At 26.5% G+C, this 20,743-nt stretch overlaps 1 protein-coding gene across 1 annotated transcript in view; it reads left to right on the forward strand.

The window, feature by feature from the left end:
• Positions 1–456: 456 nt before the first annotated feature.
• LOC111613371 (transmembrane and TPR repeat-containing protein 1-like) overlaps positions 457–20,743 on the forward strand; it is a 29,712-nt gene continuing 9,425 nt past the window's right edge. The window contains exons 1-8 of the mRNA XM_023354718.1: positions 457–530; positions 9,588–9,749; positions 14,198–14,261; positions 14,983–15,086; positions 15,965–16,151; positions 18,495–18,616; positions 19,157–19,321; positions 20,107–20,220. Coding sequence (XP_023210486.1) covers positions 508–530; positions 9,588–9,749; positions 14,198–14,261; positions 14,983–15,086; positions 15,965–16,151; positions 18,495–18,616; positions 19,157–19,321; positions 20,107–20,220 — 941 coding nt within the window. The 5' untranslated portion in view covers positions 457–507. The remainder of the gene's footprint in view (positions 531–9,587; positions 9,750–14,197; positions 14,262–14,982; positions 15,087–15,964; positions 16,152–18,494; positions 18,617–19,156; positions 19,322–20,106; positions 20,221–20,743) is intronic.

The raw sequence follows: 20,743 nt of genomic DNA on the forward strand, positions 1-20,743 counted from the left end.
GGGTGTAAGAGAAGAGAGATATTTTTTTGTTCTGCTCTAATNTGTAATACACTAAAATTGAAATTAGAACAACTTATAGAGATAAAGAATGCATCTGTATAAGTTACTATAACTTTTAAGCAGTAAATTTTAAAAAAAATTATATACAGTAAAACCTGTGTAAAGCGGAATCGCACTGTATTGAATATTTTTTCCGTTTTGAACAGGGTTTTCTTAAGCACAGAAAAATCTCTCCGTTTACAAGTATTTTTTTTCCTGTTTTAGGCAGGTTTCCGTTTTATTCAGGTTCCGTTTTGGACAGGTTTAATTTATATAACTTCTCGAAAGTTATATAAATTAATTTTTTAACTATTTAATTTTATAAAAAAACATACACAANAAAAGAAAAGAAACAGAATCATAGAAAATGTTTATTCTTTCTCTAAGTTTAACGATTTCAATGAATATTTTGCTCAGGTATCGAGTATAGTGGGAAGAGCAGAGGTTTTATCAGCTGCTTTCTTTTTGATGTCCATGATTGCCTTCTGCAAGTAAGTACCACTCATTACCCTCTGTAATTTTACCATTAATATTGAATGAACCTTTCATCTGTTGAAAAGCGGACATTAAGGAATTTAAATCGATCTACTTTTATAAAAATACATTGCAATTTTCGAAGTAAAAATCACTCGTAAACCTCATTTCTAATTGCGCCTTTCGGTGATTCGCAGAGCATTTCGTCTGAAACTTTTGTTCATTTTTTTTTTCTCTCCTTCATCCTGTAGATCGTTGCCATTAAAATTGTTGCTGTTTCCCCCCTTACAACACATTTTAGAAAGTGCAGAAAACAATTATTTATTTTTACTCTTGACTGATGAGTTCAAATAAATTAGTTCACATTTCATTTTACTTTTCAATAAAACTTAAAAATAATGTTTATTCTTTTATGATTTTTATTAAATTATAAAAATAAATTTCCTAAAAATATTATTTTTATAATAANAAATTGAATATAAGAATATATTAAAGAAACTTAAGTTATAAGTTATACGAGGATTATTTATTAAATAGTATTTTTTATAGGTCTAAGCCCTCTATTGAGGATTGTTTAATGAATATAACTCATTCAATCACTTTTATCGGCTTACTTTATCCCTTAAACCTCAGAAACAGTATGCTTCCTATACATGGATTCTAGTAAGTATATGGGTTGTTGATCCTGGTTTATCCCATCAACTAGAACAGGGTGTAAGAGAAGAGAGATATTTTTTTGTTCTGCTCTAATTTCTACTGTCCAAAATACATAAATGATATATTACTTTGATGTTTTTCAGATTAAATGTTATCTTAAAAGGATGGTGCGTTTGGTGGTTCCATTTAGTAAACGTTATTTTGCATACTATTGTTGTATATTTGCTGATGTATATGTGCAGAAATGTGCTTTCTTGGGATATTGAAAGTTCGGGAACTGCAGCATTGTTATTTACCGCCCATCCAATACACACAGAAGCTGTAAGTACGAAGTAAATTATAAAATCTAATGAATTTTCTATCGGATTTTAAAATTTTTTTAAAATGATTAACATTAAACTTTCATGTAGGATATTAATAAATTTTAATGTTAAATACTACACGCTAATGTATTTAACTTTTCAAATGATTTTTCTCGTGGAGAATTAAGTATAAGTTCGAATAGAAAAAAGATTAAGGGATCGAATTTCGATAATTGCTAATTACATTAGCATTTAAAATTTTCTTTCATTGTAAAAAAAAGAAAAGAAACAGAATCATTAAAAATATTTTAATTTTCTCTATCAGCTGTCTTTCATTCTAACTCTTCACATCATTTGATAGAAAAAGATAGAAGAGAGAAGATAAACAAATAATAAAGAATCTGGCATATCAATGATCATAATGTTTTTAATTATGTTTAATTAAGAAATTTATGTGCAAGCTTTTTATAAAAAGAGAATAAATGTATTAACATTACAACTATATTGAATTTCCTAAGTATTATATAAGGTTTACATGCTTATTTGTTTTCTTCTATGTTTTTAGAGATATTTTCAATAATAATACGTACAAAACTTTATTTATTATAAAATAATGTTATAAATCTATAGCTTACGAGTATATTTTCTCTATTATATTAAATAATTATATATGTCTAGTTATTTACCGTTATAAAATTATTTTTAGATAAAACAGACTTAAATATAGTTGAGTAAATCTCTCATATTGCCTTCAATTCTAATATATATATATATTAGAATTGAAGGCAATATGAGAGATTTACATCATCATATCTATTGTAAAAATTAGTTTTACTTAAAAAATTTCATCTAGACGATATTTTAAGCTGTAGTGTGTAGATGCAGATTCTTATCCGAATCCTTGCATCTCTACAGCTTCTTACACATTAGAGTTAGAGTGAGAAAGGTATCGCTACTCCCCAACTTCACATTGGTGTGAGTAGGTAAATCTTTAGGGAGAATAATTTACTGTAGGAAAGAAACTGTGATTTCTAATACATCGACAACATAGGTATAAAAAGTTAGTTCAGTGCTGCTGTAATTACATCCAATACCGTTCTACTTGTCAGTAGAATGGAGAGGAAGAGATTAATAGCGGATGCCCTCCCACGAGAGAGGTAGAAAGAGATCACTGAGAAAGTTATTGACCTACGGATTGCTTGCTTCAATTGGAAGGACATTAATTTAAAATCCCTCGATACCGAGATGTTACTTCCGAATTTTTACTGCTTAATGATAACTGTCCATCTCTAAACATAAACAGAAACGTCTCTTCTATACTCTTAAATTTCTCGCTCTTAAACTTTAGTCATCACTTTAATTAAAAAAAAACGAAAGTAAACAATATTATTAAGTCTCATTACACTGTTTTTTTTTGTTTTTTTTTACATTTGTGACTTTTCTAAATGCAAAATAATAATTTTTTCCCTCTCCTTATTTCTTGTGAATACGATTTTTTTTTAAATTATATGATAGCTAATATAAAAATAAGGCTAAAAATTAATTTAAAGTCACAAAGTAATTATACTTTACGATTTATAGTAAAAAATTTTTCATCAGCAAGGTAATACTAAAACCGGAACTGACGTCACACACAGCTGTTAGAGACACATACACGTGGCAGAGATCTTGGGCACGCGCATGAATTTCTCCCCTTACCAAAGAATCGATCGTAGAAGATATCAGTTTGGGGGTCTGTGCCCAGTATGCCAATCTCCCTCGTGTGTGTGGTGTGTATAAATGTGTGTGTGTGAGTTTGAGGAAATGAGTGAATGTTTAACCACTAAATCGAACATAGCAGAATCAACAACACTATCATGGGACATACGTTTGTGGTGACAAGACACAACACAGTAACGGTGCTAACTTACACTTCTTTAACTGTTATCATCCTAATGAGTTACGCTAATAGCTTGGAAGGTGATTTTGTTCACGATGATATCGTCGCTATTATTAGAAATCCCGATGTCAATGGAAAGAATGCGTTATGGGAATTATTTTTCAACGATTACTGGGGAAAGTCCATGGCTGATTGGGACAGTCNACAATAAATATATAAACAAATATATTTTTCATTAAATTTTTCAATTTTGTTTATACAGCGGAAAATGAAAACTTAATCTTTAAAAAAACGTAATTGGATTTAGTTTCATAAGGTGGAAATAAAAATAGAAAATTTCTAGTTTCTATATAGAGATAAACAAAGGAAATTGGTTCAATTTCTACACCATTCATTCACACCGATGCTCATAAAGTGTACAAACTCCAATATCGATGTAGGCTACGTTGGAAGTGTATTGTCTAGTTCGGCAAAAGATCAACCACACTCCTTCAGTTTCGATCCATTCAGCAACCTCAAGTGATGTTGCATTGTCGATCGTTCGTTGAATCGTTCTTAAATCCATTGATTCAAAATAATTCTCTCGAGAATTCTAACAATAAGGGAATTGTTTCGACTAACTTTGAAAAGAAAAAAAAAATAATAAACAGAAATTTTTCAGGTATTTCATTCGGCAAATTTGTACTAGAAGTAAATTGTGATAAACTCCTTACAATTGAGTTATTGTTAACTTTTTAAAAAAGTATATATATATAGTATATAATGACAATAATGGCCGTTAAACACAATAGGAAAGATGTTAGTGAGTAAGTATGACTTTTGTAACTTTACTTCTGTTATAATGCTTTGAATAAAGTCTGTCGACTAATGGAGGTCGTTGAGGTTACATCGAATGGAATTTCAACGGATTACCCAACAATGTTGCAATTCATTAAGTAAGATCGTTATGTTTCAGAANATAAATGTTTTATATAATCTTTCAAACGTTTATTTTAAATTTTCTATACTTTTATTAAAGTACTTTTTATATAAACAAACATTGGTGCATTATCCGATGGGCAAAAAGGACAATTGCCTGATATAGAATAGATTAGAGATGTAATAGATTAGTTTCGGGGCCTTCTCCAACAGGAGGGGGCCCCAAACTAATCTATTACAAGAAAATATTTCCTCCAAAGAATTCCCTCTGAAGTCAACACTGTTTATGAAGCTCCTAATTCAAATTTGCCTGGGCCCGTGAAGCTATAACACCCCCACTGTAAACAAGTAAAACAATACGCCAAAAATATATATTAATTAAGCATAGAACTGAAAAAAAACTGTTATAATGTTGTAAAATTTAAGAAAATAGAAGAAATAAACAATAAAAATACAGACATTAAATTAACAATGTGATTTTTATTTAATTTTTTTTTTTACTTATAAAAAAATAGGAAATTAATTAAACTTTTGTTCTCCTAAAAGACAATAGATTTCTAAGAGAAACAAAGCTAAAGACCCGAAACAAAATGATTAGCTTTCAACTCATAATTGACCAAGTGAATGGGTCGGCGTCAAAAAGAAAAGAAATTTCATTGTCCAATGTCACTTTCTGTCATCTTTTATTGAAACTCAAAGAAATATGTCCTCAATTATCACAAAGAGCGACAAGCGTACAAATGTTAACTTGCCATATTAAACTGTTTGTTTGAATAAATTTATGAAATTTTAATTGTCATCTTTTAACGTTATGACAATTCCTACATAAATGAAAAATAAATTTTTACATTTAACTAATTTTCTTTATTGCCTGTAACGCCATCGTAATGAAACTATTAAAGATTTTTCTATCATTAATAAATTAATTCGAATTAAATTTTATGTAAATTCTTTTTGCATTATATATGTAAAACCTAGCAACGAGTTGCTTAACTTTCCCAGCAACATTTAAAACAAACTGCGTGTGTGTCGCCATCTGTTATGATATTTTATTTTTAAAAAGTTTTATAGTTTTAATTATTATAAAATGGCAAAAAGCTTAATTTTTAGAGTAGGGATGGGTTATATATATATATAAATGCTAATAACGAGTAAAATCGTCATTAAGTTCGTCCCTATACGACGCATGACCCCCCCTTTATCTCCCCACTCCCTTGACTTTTAATCACCAAAATTTAAAAGCTTTAATCACCCTAATACACAAACCTCCCTGCAAAATTTCAGACATTTTCGACAAAAATTACAGGAGTTATTAAGCTTCAAAATCGCGCCTCTCACACACACTAACATCCATACATACAGAAAAAGAAACCCGAATTTTTTGACGTTTCAAGGTGTCCTAAGTCCAAAAAATGTAAAAAAAACTTGGGGGTCAATTTTCGACCGATTACCATACTTTCCCTCAGTTATATATAACACAACCGGCAAAGTAATATACTATATACTACATGCCATATAATGTATACTATATACACTATTTGAATCATTAATAAGGTATTTATATGTATAACTTATATACCTCATTAATGATTTATACAGTAGAACTAACACTTTTAAACCTTTCATAAACAATTTGGGTCACGAATATATTTACACTTAAGCTAGGAAAGGCGTTAAAAAGTTTCTAGTATAAAAGCATTCCGACGATAATGATATAAAAATAACCTCTTCAAAACTTTCTAAACAATAAAAAAAAAAAAAGAAATTCTTTTTAGAAACTATAAAATAAAGTTCTAGGTACTTGCTGACGTTTAGTCATGTAGGATTTCCATCACATTTTCGTCCGTTTGAGTGCAAACATCTAAGAAAATCTCCCTCCAGACATTACTTCAATTGCATGGAAAATAAAAATAAAATAAGAAAAAAATTATTCCTTTTCTCTAACAAAACTGAAAATGTAGCATATCCGCTATTTAGTATTCAGAATATTTTTGTAGGGAAATTTTCTTAGAAGATAAACGTGACCGTAAAGAATAAAAGGAATAAATAAAAAAAAAATATATATATATATAAGAAAGCGTATTTTTCGATAGTGTTAAGATCTCGTTTATTGCCTTGTATGCCTTACAAATAAATAACATTTGATATATGCAAAATGTATGAGTTTTAAAAATCTATACCTCTTTGAATTTATTTCTTTAACTTTGACGGATTGTTGCAGACAATAGGCTGAAGAACACATAGAGCAATACGAAAGTTGGTATTCTTTACAATGTCACTTTACCCAAAATTCGGGATTTCGTATTTTCTTAGTGATGAATTGCTTTGAGATACCAAGTATTTGATAGGTTATACTTTAGAGGAAAGGGGGAAAAATTTGATTTATTTTTTAGAATATCTTCAAAATGTGATGTTAAATAAAATCAAAATATATTAAAGATTTATATCATTTTTATTGCTAAATTTTATATCTCTGAAACATTACTTTAAAGTGAGAAAGATAAATCTCTACATTCAAGAATTCTCTTAATTTTTTTTAATGTGTAATATCGTAATTAAATTTTAATCTAGATTTTTTTTCCTGTAATAATTCAAAATATTAAAAAAAAATTATACTTTTAGGATCATTTTTAAATGTTATAATATTTAATTTTCTTTTTACATTATTGTAATACACTAAAATTGAAATTAGAACAACTTATAGAGATAAAGAATGCATCTGTATAAGTTACTATAACTTTTAAGCAGTAAATTTTAAAAAAAATTATATACAGTAAAACCTGTGTAAAGCGGAATCGCACTGTATTGAATATTTTTTCCGTTTTGAACAGGGTTTTCTTAAGCACAGAAAAATCTCTCCGTTTACAAGTATTTTTTTTCCTGTTTTAGGCAGGTTTCCGTTTTATTCAGGTTCCGTTTTGGACAGGTTTAATTTATATAACTTCTCGAAAGTTATATAAATTAATTTTTTAACTATTTAATTTTATAAAAAAACATACACAAATAATAATTTAAATTTTAGAGAGGAAAGGACATCTTCCATTCCTAGTTTTTGCTATCAATTTATCATTTCTCTACTTTTTATATCCGTAAACTTTCTTAATTTTTATAACTTTAATTTGATAATATAACTTCTATTTAATTTTATTTTTTAAAAAATAACAAATATTAAACTTTGTAAAGAATTGGCAGACGTGTGATGTGAATCCGAAAATAAACAATATATACAACTCACATTTTCAAGTCATGTTATTCATATAAAACTTTTTTTTAGAAATTTAAATTTATTGAATAGACTCGATCATGTATTGAATAATGAATAAGGATTTTAAAATTTATAAAAAAAAATAATAGAAAATTGAATAACGTATTTATACTATAATAAATTCATTTAAAATACGGCAAAGATGCAAACAAAATTGAATATAAGAATATATTAAAGAAACTTAAGTTATAAGTTATACGAGGATTATTTATTAAATAGTATTTTTTATAGGTCTAAGCCCTCTATTGAGGATTGTTTAATGAATATAACTCATTCAATCACTTTTATCGGCTTACTTTATCCCTTAAACCTCAGAAACAGTATGCTTCCTATACATGGATTCTAGTAAGTATATGGGTTGTTGATCCTGGTTTATCCCATCAACTAGAACAGGGTGTAAGAGAAGAGAGATATTTTTTTGTTCTGCTCTAATTTCTACTGTCCAAAATACATAAATGATATATTACTTTGATGTTTTTCAGATTAAATGTTATCTTAAAAGGATGGTGCGTTTGGTGGTTCCATTTAGTAAACGTTATTTTGCATACTATTGTTGTATATTTGCTGATGTATATGTGCAGAAATGTGCTTTCTTGGGATATTGAAAGTTCGGGAACTGCAGCATTGTTATTTACCGCCCATCCAATACACACAGAAGCTGTAAGTACGAAGTAAATTATAAAATCTAATGAATTTTCTATCGGATTTTAAAATTTTTTTAAAATGATTAACATTAAACTTTCATGTAGGATATTAATAAATTTTAATGTTAAATACTACACGCTAATGTATTTAACTTTTCAAATGATTTTTCTCGTGGAGAATTAAGTATAAGTTCGAATAGAAAAAAGATTAAGGGATCGAATTTCGATAATTGCTAATTACATTAGCATTTAAAATTTTCTTTCATTGTAAAAAAAAGAAAAGAAACAGAATCATAGAAAATGTTTATTCTTTCTCTAAGTTTAACGATTTCAATGAATATTTTGCTCAGGTATCGAGTATAGTGGGAAGAGCAGAGGTTTTATCAGCTGCTTTCTTTTTGATGTCCATGATTNTTTTCTTTGAAATTTTAATATTTTTTTATTTAGAAAACAAAATATTTACGTAAATAATAAAAATTAAATAAAATAAATATGTAAAAAATTAAAAATTGATTATAATTATGAGAACTACAAGTACATTACATGAAAAAAGTACCTACTTCTCTAACAAATTTCATCATAATTATATAATTTTATCATAATAGAAACCCATGTACATATTTATTGTGTAAAATATGTTGAAAATTATTTTAAAGCTTACAATAAATTAAGATTTCACGCTAATTTTATCTATATAATGCTACTTTTAATAGCATTATTTGGCTAATTTAATCAGATTTTTTTTTCTTAATTTTTTTAAAAAACTTAATCAAATTTTATTTTAAAAATATAAGAAAAATATATAAAATTAAAGTTTATATATTTATTTTAATTAATTTTATAAAATGTTTTTACTACAGAAAATATAGGATATGTATTTTGATTTTACAAATTCATTAAATTTATCTTCATGTAACGATAATTTAAATTTTAAAATATTATAGCGTAAAAAATCAAATATGTAATTTAATTTACTTTATTGTTTTACACTCGTAATTTCATTATAAAAATGTTTGAATTAAAAGAAATTTGTAAATATTAATAATATTAATAAAATTCTTTAAAATTTTTTACTTAAGAAATTAAATAAATGTTTCTATATTCTACTTTTCACTTTAAAGATATCAAAAATTTAGAGACAGGGTGGAAAGAAAGAGAGAGAGAGAGAGAGAGAGAAGGGGGGAAAAATGAGACTGAAAAATAAGTTATAAATTTTATTCAAGGAATTTTAATTTAATAGAAAACTATCGTTTTCTTTAAGTATAAAACATTTTGGAAAATTGCATCTTTGGATTAAATTTTGATAGAAATTGCAATATTGTTTGATATATTACTATATCATAAATTTCATTTCAAGAACTTTTCTCTTAACTTTCTCAATGACAAAGTAACAACGTATTTTCCAACAGCTGTTACAAGATGGTACAGAAATCTGTCGTTTCAAAATGGTTGGCCGTTACTGTTATCTGTGCTACGTTTTCTCTTCTTTCTAAAGAACAAGGCATCACTGTCTTGCTAGTTTGCACCGTTTATCATCTGCAGCAGAAGTGGAGAGAGAGCCATTCTTTCAGGTAAACGTTTTCCTCTCTTTTTTTTATGACTCTACAGTAAAAAAGCATTATTACTAAAAAAATATGAAGGTACTATTATGTAAATAAGCTTTCATATTTTATTATATATATATAATAACATTGTTTACTGTTATTGGATAAGTAAATTGCGTTAAAATTTGCCATTTTTACTATGCCAAATGTTGACGTTTATTATCAAACTTATACTTTTAGACTTTAGTATAATTAAATGTTGAGAGATTTTATTCTACTCTTACTTTTTTCAGCTTTTGAATAAGTAGATGTAAAATCGATATAACGTTGTTGTTTAATTCAAAGGTTTATGAAAGAGCTAATATATGATTAATTATCAAGGATAGCTAATTAATCATCAATTATCTCGTTGTAGTAAACTAAAAATGTGAAAATTGTATACACGAAAGTAGCATTAATTATTAAATTTATATATACTAAGTTTTTTGTTTTTGTGAGTTTTTTTATTACTTAGAAAACTTTTTATGCGTCTCTTCAAACTTTTATGATTTCTAAAGTTTTATAGTGTATTGTTTAGTCAATAGTTTGACATAAGACAAGTAACGTGAGTTCAATTAATTTTTGTTTTTAAAATTAAAATTTTCTAGGTTTTTAAAATTTATTTTATAAGTAAAAGTTGAATATAAGTCAAAACTTTATTAAATAATAAAATATTTCATTCCAAGAATGAAATTATTAATAAAAATATCTTCACTTTTGTATCATACAGCAATGACAAAACTTAATTTTAAAGGAATTTAATAAATAAAAAAATATTTTTTTATCATCGTGTCAGTGTTATAACAGTGTTAACTCATTTATTAAGCCTCAAAATAACGTATGACATTCTGTACCTCTAAATATAGGACTACGTTTAGACATGCTTTTATATTACGTTACGTTACGTCTGACAATCAAAGAAGCGTTATTTAAGACGTTACAAATAATACCTTCTTTCATTGATCAGATGTATCGTAACGTAATGTAAGAAAAGCCTGTCTGAACACAGCGTAACAGCCTCGTGTGTTGTATCAAAGTAATCCTCCTAAAAAAAAATTCGACAACGATTAGATAGTGAAGTAGCTATATCGAAGATGGTTGCTTTTTTTTATTTCTATTTTTTAGTTAATTATATTTTTAAAAACCAATCTTTAATTCAGTCTCTAATAATAAAAATTTAAAGCTTTTAAATTTTATATAATATGTAGATGACTCTTATATTTATATTAAAAAATTGATGATTCTTTGTTATTTCGTAAGTCCAAATATAAGTTAGAAAAGGTGTTAGAGGGATGCTCAGAGACTGGATAAAGATTTTAATTTTTTTATATTAGAATATGAAGTTAAAGTTTTATTTGATAAGTGATAAAAATCTGTTTTCTTGATTTTATTTATATATTTATGTAACTTTTGGAGGGATTGGCTCTACATTAATGATTGACTCAAGCTCATCTCAGTTTCTATAACACTACCTAACATTATTGTATTTTTAAAAATCATTATTAATATAAATAAATTGTTTTGTATTGTTATAATAATATTATTAAAGCTGTTAATTAAGTGTAGAAGCTAAGAAAAAAATTAAACTTTCTTTTAATAATTTAACATAACAATATTACTCAAATAAAGTTGAAAACATAAATCANGAATTTTAATTTAATAGAAAACTATCGTTTTCTTTAAGTATAAAACATTTTGGAAAATTGCATCTTTGGATTAAATTTTGATAGAAATTGCAATATTGTTTGATATATTACTATATCATAAATTTCATTTCAAGAACTTTTCTCTTAACTTTCTCAATGACAAAGTAACAACGTATTTTCCAACAGCTGTTACAAGATGGTACAGAAATCTGTCGTTTCAAAATGGTTGGCCGTTACTGTTATCTGTGCTACGTTTTCTCTTCTTTCTAAAGAACAAGGCATCACTGTCTTGCTAGTTTGCACCGTTTATCATCTGCAGCAGAAGTGGAGAGAGAGCCATTCTTTCAGGTAAACGTTTTCCTCTCTTTTTTTTATGACTCTACAGTAAAAAAGCATTATTACTAAAAAAATATGAAGGTACTATTATGTAAATAAGCTTTCATATTTTATTATATATATATAATAACATTGTTTACTGTTATTGGATAAGTAAATTGCGTTAAAATTTGCCATTTTTACTATGCCAAATGTTGACGTTTATTATCAAACTTATACTTTTAGACTTTAGTATAATTAAATGTTGAGAGATTTTATTCTACTCTTACCTTTTTCAGCTTTTGAATAAGTAGATGTAAAATCGATATAACGTTGTTGTTTAATTCAAAGGTTTATGAAAGAGCTAATATATGATTAATTATCAAGGATAGCTAATTAATCATCAATTATCTCGTTGTAGTAAACTAAAAATGTGAAAATTGTATACACGAAAGTAGCATTAATTATTAAATTTATATATACTAAGTTTTTTGTTTTTGTGAGTTTTTTTATTACTTAGAAAACTTTTTATGCGTCTCTTCAAACTTTTATGATTTCTAAAGTTTTATAGTGTATTGTTTAGTCAATAGTTTGACATAAGACAAGTAACGTGAGTTCAATTAATTTTTGTTTTTAAAATTAAAATTTTCTAGGTTTTTAAAATTTATTTTATAAGTAAAAGTTGAATATAAGTCAAAACTTTATTAAATAATAAAATATTTCATTCCAAGAATGAAATTATTAATAAAAATATCTTCACTTTTGTATCATACAGCAATGACAAAACTTAATTTTAAAGGAATTTAATAAATAAAAAAATATTTTTTTATCATCGTGTCAGTGTTATAACAGTGTTAACTCATTTATTAAGCCTCAAAATAACGTATGACATTCTGTACCTCTAAATATAGGACTACGTTTAGACATGCTTTTATATTACGTTACGTTACGTCTGACAATCAAAGAAGCGTTATTTAAGACGTTACAAATAATACCTTCTTTCATTGATCAGATGTATCGTAACGTAATGTAAGAAAAGCCTGTCTGAACACAGCGTAACAGCCTCGTGTGTTGTATCAAAGTAATCCTCCTAAAAAAAATTCGACAACGATTAGATAGTGAAGTAGCTATATCGAAGATGGTTGCTTTTTTTTATTTCTATTTTTTAGTTAATTATATTTTTAAAAACCAATCTTTAATTCAGTCTCTAATAATAAAAATTTAAAGCTTTTAAATTTTGTAAATATTAATAAAATTCTTTAAAATTTTTTACTTNAATTTAATTGAAAAACTATAGTTTAAAAAATAATTAAATTATTCTTTGTAAAAAAAGCAGAAAATTAACGAATTTTTGCGACAAAATACACAATTTATTAATAAATTTAACCTTATAATTTAATGTAGTATATATTCAATTATAATTAAATTTTTCGTACGTATTATTGTTGAAACTATTTAAATTTTCACGCAAAATTTTATATACTTTTCAATAGTAGTATCGAGGGAATGTGAAAATTGAATTTTAGCGATAACAGATTGCATTATTCCCTCGATTAGTCGTACTTGGTAACTAAACATAGACTCATTTATCATCATGTTGGTGAAACAAATGCAAATGTCACATTGTTCGTGTTTAAAACATTTTCCGCCAACTTTTAACTTGAAGGGGGGGTTTTCAACTTGATAATGAATAAAATAAATGCATTTTGCTTAGGTTTCTAACATACACCTATCTGGTAGCTGTCAACTTTTGGTTGTTGCTATTCCCACTTCGATTATCTTACGACTGGCAACTAGGAAGCATCAGTTTAATCGAGAGTTTTAATGATATAAGGAATCTTGCAACTTTATTTTTTGTAACCGGATTATTTATTGTCGTCGGAAAATCTTTTTATGTCCAGGTAAGGATGAGGTAGGTTTTAAACCTTATAACTTTATTTTACTTTTTTTTTAAGTTTACCATTAAAATTTATATAAGATTCGAAGGTATAGGCTATTTAATATGTTATGCAATGCAAAAAATAACCTCTGTGGCTCGTATAATTGAGCCAAAAGTCAGTTAACCATTGTAGAAACTAAATTTCTATCTTATTTAAAAGTAACAATTTCGTTTTTTGTGTTTTCGCCAATTGGATAAAAGAAAACAAATTATTATAAATTCGATTTATGATTCATATTATCAAATGTATCTGGAATATACTAAATAAAATACGGTTAACTAACTTTTGGTTCACCCTGTGTGTTAAATTAATTTACGGGGTGACCTAAAAGTTAGTATATAAATGAGGAAATTAAATAATATAATAATGCTTTGAATAAAGTCTGTCGACTAATGGAGGTCGTTGAGGTTACATCGAATGGAATTTCAACGGATTACCCAACAATGTTGCAATTCATTAAGTAAGATCGTTATGTTTCAGAAATGCGGAATTCGTTCGAGTGTTAAATTCAAATAATCTTTCCTTTGTTGTATAGGGAAAATCTTCAAATTGCTAAGGAAATTTTTAAGGATAAAAGATTTATTACTTCGCTAGTAACGGTAAGTTTTCATTTGAATATAATAATGTAATTTTAATAGTTAAATAACGGTGTTAAGTATTTTTCTTTTCTGAATTTAATTATATTACAACACTCGACTTTATTAATGTTGTATGTTGAGATGTTATCGAAATGAGCTCCCAAAATGGAACGTCTAGAATTTAAATTTGTTTAAATAAATGATAATAAATGTTTATCTTAAACAGTAAACGTCATTTATATTATTTTATAACACTTTTCAATCATTTTCGAATCTGTAAATTGTGTTTAGCATCGTTTAATCGTAATTTCAAATTAATTCGGCGTAAGAAACTACATCAAAAATTTCTTTTAAAAAATGTCATTTTTTAGTAAATAAAAATAAAAATTCATTAAAATTATTCATCTCGAAAGCATTTTAATATCTTATCTTAGTTAAATTAGTCATAAATAAACGTGTTTTTAATTATGTTTTATGAATTTTTAATGTATTTTATAGTAAATTGTAAATAGAGAAGAGATTTTTAAATTTATTTTCGAGCCAAAAAGAAAAGTAAATAATATGAAAATATCTTTGTTCGAATCTTTTAAATAGATCACTCACAAAGTCAAAAGGGATTTCTTTTCTTTCCTTTCATTTGAAGAAACTTTATGAAAACTTATATGGCTTCTTCACATTTCTATAATGCAGTTTAAAAGCTTTTTTTCCGTTTGGATCGATCTTTTTTTATTTCTTTCGACAGATTTTGGTACTCTTGGGATTACGAATTTTGATGTTATGTGGATCCATGCCAAGATTTTCCGATCAGGATAATCCTGCTTCGTTTTCTCCTTCTTTCCTCACACGGTACGTTATAATTCGCATTTTTATTCTCCAAATAATAATAATAAAACTACACATTAAAAAAGTAGAAAAATTAATTTAAAAATCAAATTTTTTAAATATTTTAATTAATTCAATTATATTAATATAACTGATATAAAAACATTTTAAAAATTAATTCTCTATTCTGAAGTATTTTTATATCAAATATATTAATGTTTTTTTTACTAATTTCAATAGTATTTTAATTATTTTCTTATAAATCATGCATATAAAAAAGGAGTTTTTTTGTTATACACTCGAAAATAAATTAAAAATGAAATTTTTATTTTTAATTGGAAATTATTCGTCAATTTTTAAAGTAATATTTATTAAAATTGAATTGTTATTCACTGAAAAATAAGAATTAAAAAAACTAGTCGAAAAAATATCTTAAAATTACTTTAAATTTAATAAATAAATAAAATTTAATTGAAAAACTATAGTTTAAAAAATAATTAAATTATTCTTTGTAAAAAAAGCAGAAAATTAACGAATTTTTGCGACAAAATACACAATTTATTAATAAATTTAACCTTATAATTTAATGTAGTATATATTCAATTATAATTAAATTTTTCGTACGTATTATTGTTGAAACTATTTAAATTTTCACGCAAAATTTTATATACTTTTCAATAGTAGTATCGAGGGAATGTGAAAATTGAATTTTAGCGATAACAGATTGCATTATTCCCTCGATTAGTCGTACTTGGTAACTAAACATAGACTCATTTATCATCATGTTGGTGAAACAAATGCAAATGTCACATTGTTCGTGTTTAAAACATTTTCCGCCAACTTTTAACTTGAAGGGGGGGTTTTCAACTTGATAATGAATAAAATAAATGCATTTTGCTTAGGTTTCTAACATACACCTATCTGGTAGCTGTCAACTTTTGGTTGTTGCTATTCCCACTTCGATTATCTTACGACTGGCAACTAGGAAGCATCAGTTTAATCGAGAGTTTTAATGATATAAGGAATCTTGCAACTTTATTTTTTGTAACCGGATTATTTATTGTCGTCGGAAAATCTTTTTATGTCCAGGTAAGGATGAGGTAGGTTTTAAACCTTATAACTTTATNAAATACAATTAATTTAATATTGTGTGTCAGTATTTAGACTTTTAGCTTTAAATTGTAACATATTAAAGGCTCTCCCCCATATAGCAAGTAGTTATATGTTTAAAAGCATTAACCTTTAGAGCTTTATAGCATAAGGTCCTAAAATAAACCGTATATAGCTTATATAATTTGTATCCTTATATATATGGTTTATATCACTTTTTCAGTATATATACAGCTTATATGTATCTCGTACAGCGTATATATCTAGTCCTTCTATGTGCATATGTGATGTAGTATAGACATTTGCGAATTAACATCTTCCAGGGCGCCTAAGAACAGAAGAGTGGATGCCATTTTACATAATTTTTTCGACTTTATGAACTAATAACGCCTAATTGTAACTAACTGCGACGATAAAATTGCTTTATTTTAATAAATTTTGGGCCCCTGGAAACTCGGAGACCCTAGGCATATGCCTCAAATGCCTAGTAGGTAATTCGATACTGAATACAATCAGGATTAAAATTTGAACGTTATTATAGTTTATTCTTTTACACTTTAAAAAAAAATCTCACTGTTTTCTAGTCATGCAATCAATTGCCACAGCTAAATTTTACATCACAAACTTCAGATGACAAAAGTATGTTAAATTGAAATTATATGACAAAATTATTTATAAAATGGAGACTATAAAATATAATAAATAAACAAATAAATTAATCGAGTTTAATAATGAAATTAGCAAAAAACAACAATTAAGTTTTTAATTTTAAATGTTTTCTTATAACCAGTCGTCGTTAAGACAAGCATATTTTATAACCAATCGGCGTTAAGACAAGCATGCTTTATAACCATGAAGGGTATTAATTTTATACTTATTTCAAAGAAATAACGGCTAACTCTGTTAGATTCACTTGCAAAACGATAGAAGATCTACCTTTATTGAATATATAAAGTATAAATTTCACAAATATGATGTCAAATTTTTGTGCAGCTGAATAGAATAACCTTAAGTCCATGAGATGCAGCGCGTGATTACATTTCGTATTGTATTTCTAGCATGCTCTGAGACACGTGGACGTTCAGACGTTCTCATCAATAGTAGATCCCGTTTATTTCGAATTTATTCAACAATCCGCGCTTTGTTTTATTTAAAAAACCTGTCTTAAACTTTCTACTAATTTCATTTTATTTATTTTGTTTCCACAATCACTCGTTCTTGTGCAGTATGCAGTACATTATCTTCTTGGGATCCTGCAGTTAGAATCAATAAAACTTTTACTAAAATAGATATAGTATGTTTATAAAATTCCTATTTTTAAGCTAAAATTTCATATAAGAAGAATGATGATATTTATATATTTATAGAAAATATCTTTACTTAATTTTGTCACCTCCATCTCTCAATGTTATTATATTTACTTAGAGTTCATCATGTATATTAAATTTAACATTTCTTGCGGTTTCCACGCAATAATATAAACTTACGTCGAGAATCTCGAAAGCATTTTAATATCTTATCTTAGTTAAATTAGTCATAAATAAACGTGTTTTTAATTATGTTTTATGAATTTTTAATGTATTTTATAGTAAATTGTAAATAGAGAAGAGATTTTTAAATTTATTTTCGAGCCAAAAAGAAAAGTAAATAATATGAAANGATAGTTATGTTTAAGAAACACTAACTTGTTAAACATATTAGCACGAAGTTAAAATTATGCGTGGCGCCATTCGTTACGAAACGTTAATTTTAAAAGTAGCGACGACTTTTTAAAATAATTCATAAACTTGGAAGGTTTTTGATATAAAGGATCCACCCCTTAATATCTTCCCAACTAATAGACCGATTTTCATGAAAATTTCTAAGAACACAACCCCCTAATATACAAACGTCACTACAAAATTTCAGAAATTTTCTGCAAAAAGCACAGGAGTTATTAAGATTTAAAGTAGATGAAAAAATCATAACCACCCACACACACATACTAGTATCTATATATAGAGAAACCCCAACTTGTTTACATTTGCCAACGTTTCAAGGTCCTCTGAGTCCAAAAAAAATGTTAAAATTTTTTGGGGGGTCATATTTTTAACAGCTCGCCATACTTTCTTCGGGAAAGTAAAATAAAATGTAATATAACGTGAAAGAAATATGAAAATATTAAATTAATTTGAATAAAATTTTCAAGATTATCCTATGCTTGTCTTTGGTATTAAATGGCTAAAAATAAACGTATAATTTAAATTAATCTTATTATTAAAAATTTTAAATCACTTTAATTTGTTATTCACAAATCTTATGAGAGATTTTTCTAATTATTAGAGATGCGAAAGAGAATCTTTAGGATTATCTCTCTCAGTTTTGATATTCTCCTTCCTACCTGCCACAAATCTATTTACTACTGTTGGCTTCGTAATAGCAGAAAGAGTGCTATATATACCCAGGTGAGTTTTACTTAAAGTAAACTGTAATTATCGCTTAGTTAAACTACAGTAAATTGGACACGCGGCTTCGTGGGATTAATTAGATGCTAAGGGAATTTTAATAAAAATATAGCTTAACAATTATAAAGATAAATCTGTAAGAAATTAGTTTATTATGTGAGGAAAATTTCATCTATTCGTGAAACTTTAATGAAAATATTTCTCTCTCTGGTAAAACGTGATTTCACAAAATTCGATGCTTCTAGGAATTCTTGACTTTTCAATGACGAGGAAACATTTCTAGTGATTTGATAAATTGATTCAATCATTAATCTAAGCAAAATTTAAAATTAGACGACCTACACAAACACTCAAGAATGAGGAAAGGTCATTAAAGGAAAATATCGAATTTCGGTCACGGAAGTAACAAAGAGAAACAAGATCTAAGTAATGAGATTACGTTACAATGTGTTCAGAGACATTGTGTCGACTTGACAGTATAGCAGTCCTCGGCAATTTGGGTGCAGATGTACCGTGAAGTTGTACTTTTTTTTCTTTTAGTATTGGATTCTGCATGGTAGTCACGTGTGGCTTGAAGAGGATCAAACCACGTGGTCTTCGGATGGTATGGACCTGTAGGCTAGTCACGTGTTTTTTGGTAGCTCTTTTCGTTCTGAGAACGACCAAGAGAAATCAGGATTGGCTCACCAGGGAGTCTCTATTCAAGTGAGTAGATGTTTCTACGTTTCTTTTCTATTGTTTTATTTTCATCGATAAAGTTTTATATTGGACTGCATAGGCCGAATAAAAAAATAAATAAAAAGAAAAACTAAGAATTGCTGTGGTCAGTTCTTTGTTTTGGATTTAACTTTGTTTCCAATATAAAAAATAAATACCTGTCTTTGAAAGTCGTATTTTATCTTCAAGATTGATCACTTTTATTAAATTGTATAAATAGATGTCACATATATAATAATATTTATAACTATTAAAAACATTCAAGAAGTATAACTTATAAATATTGTTTATTCTTTTACAAAAAATGCAATTTTGTTTGAAAAAAATAACTTATAATCTTGAGTTTATTCTAGAAGTTGATCCAGAAACAAATCTTATAGGGGCGATGTATTTTTATCTAAAAATAGAACAGAGATAGATCTGCCTCCCTCCAGACCCATCTCTATTCTACTTTTATGTAGAAATATATTGAAAAATTTATTTTTAAACAATATATATTACATCAAATCAAAGCCAGATTTATGTATAAACTAAACAATCTACAGCTTAGGGCCTTAAGCCTCGAAGGGCCCCCTCCATTCATAAAATAATATACAGTCTACTATTATTTGATGGAGGGAGAAAGACCTTTTAAACGTTATAGCTTATGGCCATTAACAAAAATCTAAATCTGGCTCTGCTTTAAATTGTAAAGAATATATTAATATATTTTTAAATTTGAATTAAATTTCTGTACAAAGTTTAATTATTTTTTAATTTAAAATTTTCTAAAGATCGGGACTTTCCACATCTCCAAGCAATGCCAAGGTTCATTATAATTACGCTAACTTACAAATGGACATTGGGAATAAAGAATTGGCAATAAAACATTACAGAATAGCATTAAGGTAAGATTTGAGAAAGAAAATTATATAGGAAATTTAAAATTTTTTATAAAACAATAATTGAATTAAACATTACAATAAGAATTAGAAAAATTATAATAATTAACAAAAAGTAAATTTTCAGTGGTGAAATAATTTATTTTCTAGTAAAATTATCTCAAAATCTAATTTTTGTATATTTGAAAAAAAAGTATTTTTATTAAAAGAATTTTCAAATTTAATTAACTTAATAACAAACCAATAATAACATTTGTAACTCAGAGGTTTCCTTTTTATTCAATTTATTTTTACTCAAAATTCAATTACAAAGAATGGAAACAGAAAAATTAAATTTCCCTTTTCAATCTAAATTGGATATTTATCAAATATTAACATTAAACTTTAAACATTTATTTAATTTATAAATTTCTTTTACTTAACCTAAAAATTTCAACAGGAATTTTTTTTTATGAATTTTCTAAAAATTGTCCATTAACACGACATCATTTTCATCCAAAAAATAATAAAATAATAATATTTAAAATTT

This window comes from Centruroides sculpturatus, unplaced genomic scaffold (genome assembly GCF_000671375.1).
Source record: "Centruroides sculpturatus isolate CEXI.00-Female unplaced genomic scaffold, Cexi_2.0 scaffold1929, whole genome shotgun sequence".
NCBI classification, from domain to species: domain Eukaryota; kingdom Metazoa; phylum Arthropoda; class Arachnida; order Scorpiones; family Buthidae; genus Centruroides; species Centruroides sculpturatus.